The 1,962-nt window shown below is 40.6% G+C and overlaps 1 protein-coding gene across 1 annotated transcript in view; it reads right to left on the reverse strand.

The window, feature by feature from the left end:
- Positions 1-410: 410 nt before the first annotated feature.
- Positions 411-1,962, reverse strand: part of LOC101592728 (leucine-rich repeat-containing protein 9) — a 120,796-nt gene continuing 119,244 nt past the window's right edge. Inside the window, 2 exon segments of the mRNA XM_023701646.1 lie at positions 411-450; positions 1,285-1,453. Coding sequence (XP_023557414.1) covers positions 411-450; positions 1,285-1,453 — 209 coding nt within the window.

Raw genomic sequence — 1,962 nt, forward strand, 5'->3', positions numbered from 1 at the left:
TACAAAAGCATGCTTATTTCTTAAAATTGCCATTTCTTCATATCTTCATGTACCAGGCCATAATGGGATTTTATACTAAATTCTAATGCCAGAATGAAGCATTTGATTTTCTAGACTTTGCTATCATTTTTATCTTTTAAATTGTTTTCTGCTTCAATAGTACATGATTTTTTAGTATACAAATTCAAACAGATGATACAACCATAAAGCTTGAAAGAAGGTGATATTAAATTCTTCAAGAATTTATCACTTCAAAAGTGATCAATTATCTTCATATGGAAGTGTTTGAATAACATGAGGAACATGTTTTGTTTTGTTTTTGTTTTTTTTACTGATTACTGTCTGCTGGTCTTTGCACAGCTGCTGAAAGAAACAGGTTTTCTGGAATATGTTCATTTTTCTCCAAGTATTTACACATGATTTGATCTTGGAAGGTTGCTTCCCAGAATTCTGTAAGAAATAAGATATTCATGTATCAACAATGGGGATTTTATCTCTTCATGGCTCAGTTAGTGTAAGTAATTCTGCAATAAATAATTTCTTATGTGCATATGACATAAAAATATATAAAGGGAGAAAATGGTCCTGTCCTGGAGTATTTACAATTGGGTGATTCTGAGGACTTGCTGACACACAACTGATTACAGCCAGGGAAGGAGGTGTCGCAAGAGCCCAACTCGAGTGGGCTCTGCTGCTGGGGTCAGTCTTCGATGCCAAGCAGGAGCAGAGTTAGGGAGAAGCTGGCGCGGGCAATCCTCGGGAGCCCAGGAGGGGAGGAGCTGAGCGGCGGGCGGACTCTTAAGTGGGAAGTAAGGCAGCTGCTATGACGAAGCTTGTCCTGGGGCTTGGTTCAGGCGGGAGGCAGAGTAAGTGGGAATTCTAAAGAAAGCTTTGAAGAGCTGACAAAAGCCTCTGCCCTCACAATGTCCACACTGAGTTTACGTGATGTATAAGATACAAGTGAGCTGCTTTGCATCTGCAGTGTGTGGAATGAGTGGGGAGAGAACACAATGAAGAGAGAGCCCCTGTGTAATTGGTTCAGTGTTACTCCACTCACAGGCACTTAGCCCTCCACCTGGATGGTCACCGCAAGTCCTGTGGATCATGAGGTAGATATTCAGGGCTCAGAGAGGGTGAGCAAGGACGTGCTGTGCTGACAGCCTGCCTCAGCCACCAGGGCGAGCGTGCAGCAAGGTCGCCTACCTTCACGGAGGATTGGCCAACAGGAAGGCTTTATAAAATGGTGATGAGTGACCTCGCAACACAGATGAGGGACAGCCTTACCTTTCCTCCTCATGGTTGCTCTGGTACATCTGGGCGGCCGGAGAGGCGACATTCTGATGTGACAAAGGAGGTGGAGAAAGATTTATTTCTCTGAGATGCCGGAAAGCAATTTCTGCATGAATGCTCCGAGAACTATTTGGCAGAATCCCTGTACTTCTGGGTTTTTTGTCTGGAATTAGGAATCCAGACAGTTAAAATTATAAACAATAAGATGTCTTAAGTAATAAAATCTGGTTGTTCTGAAGCTGAATGTAGGCTCTATCTATGTTTTATATTATGAACTTAAACATTTAAATTTAAATAAAAATAGGAACTGGAACATTTAACTACATATAAATTACATTTAACTAAAAATATGAATAGTTACATGTTGCACATGTGACACAGAATTTTTGTGTGTCAATGAATAAATCTGATCCCTTCTGCGTAATTTTTGAAAATAAACATTTCTACATCTGCCTGCTGTAATATATATGCACAGATAAAACAAGCATACAAGTAATAATAAAAATTTGGGCAGAACTATGTGAAACAGGGAATGCAGGAATTTTGTAGAAAATCTAAGAAATGGTTGCAGAACAAATCCTGAAGAAAAAAGGGTCAGGGAGACAGCTCAATGGCCTAAGTGCCTGCTTTGCAAGTGCAAGGCCCTGAGTTTGATCCCTGATGCCACAAAAA

This window comes from Octodon degus, unplaced genomic scaffold (genome assembly GCF_000260255.1).
Source record: "Octodon degus isolate 3935 unplaced genomic scaffold, OctDeg1.0 scaffold00007, whole genome shotgun sequence".
NCBI lineage: Eukaryota > Metazoa > Chordata > Mammalia > Rodentia > Octodontidae > Octodon > Octodon degus.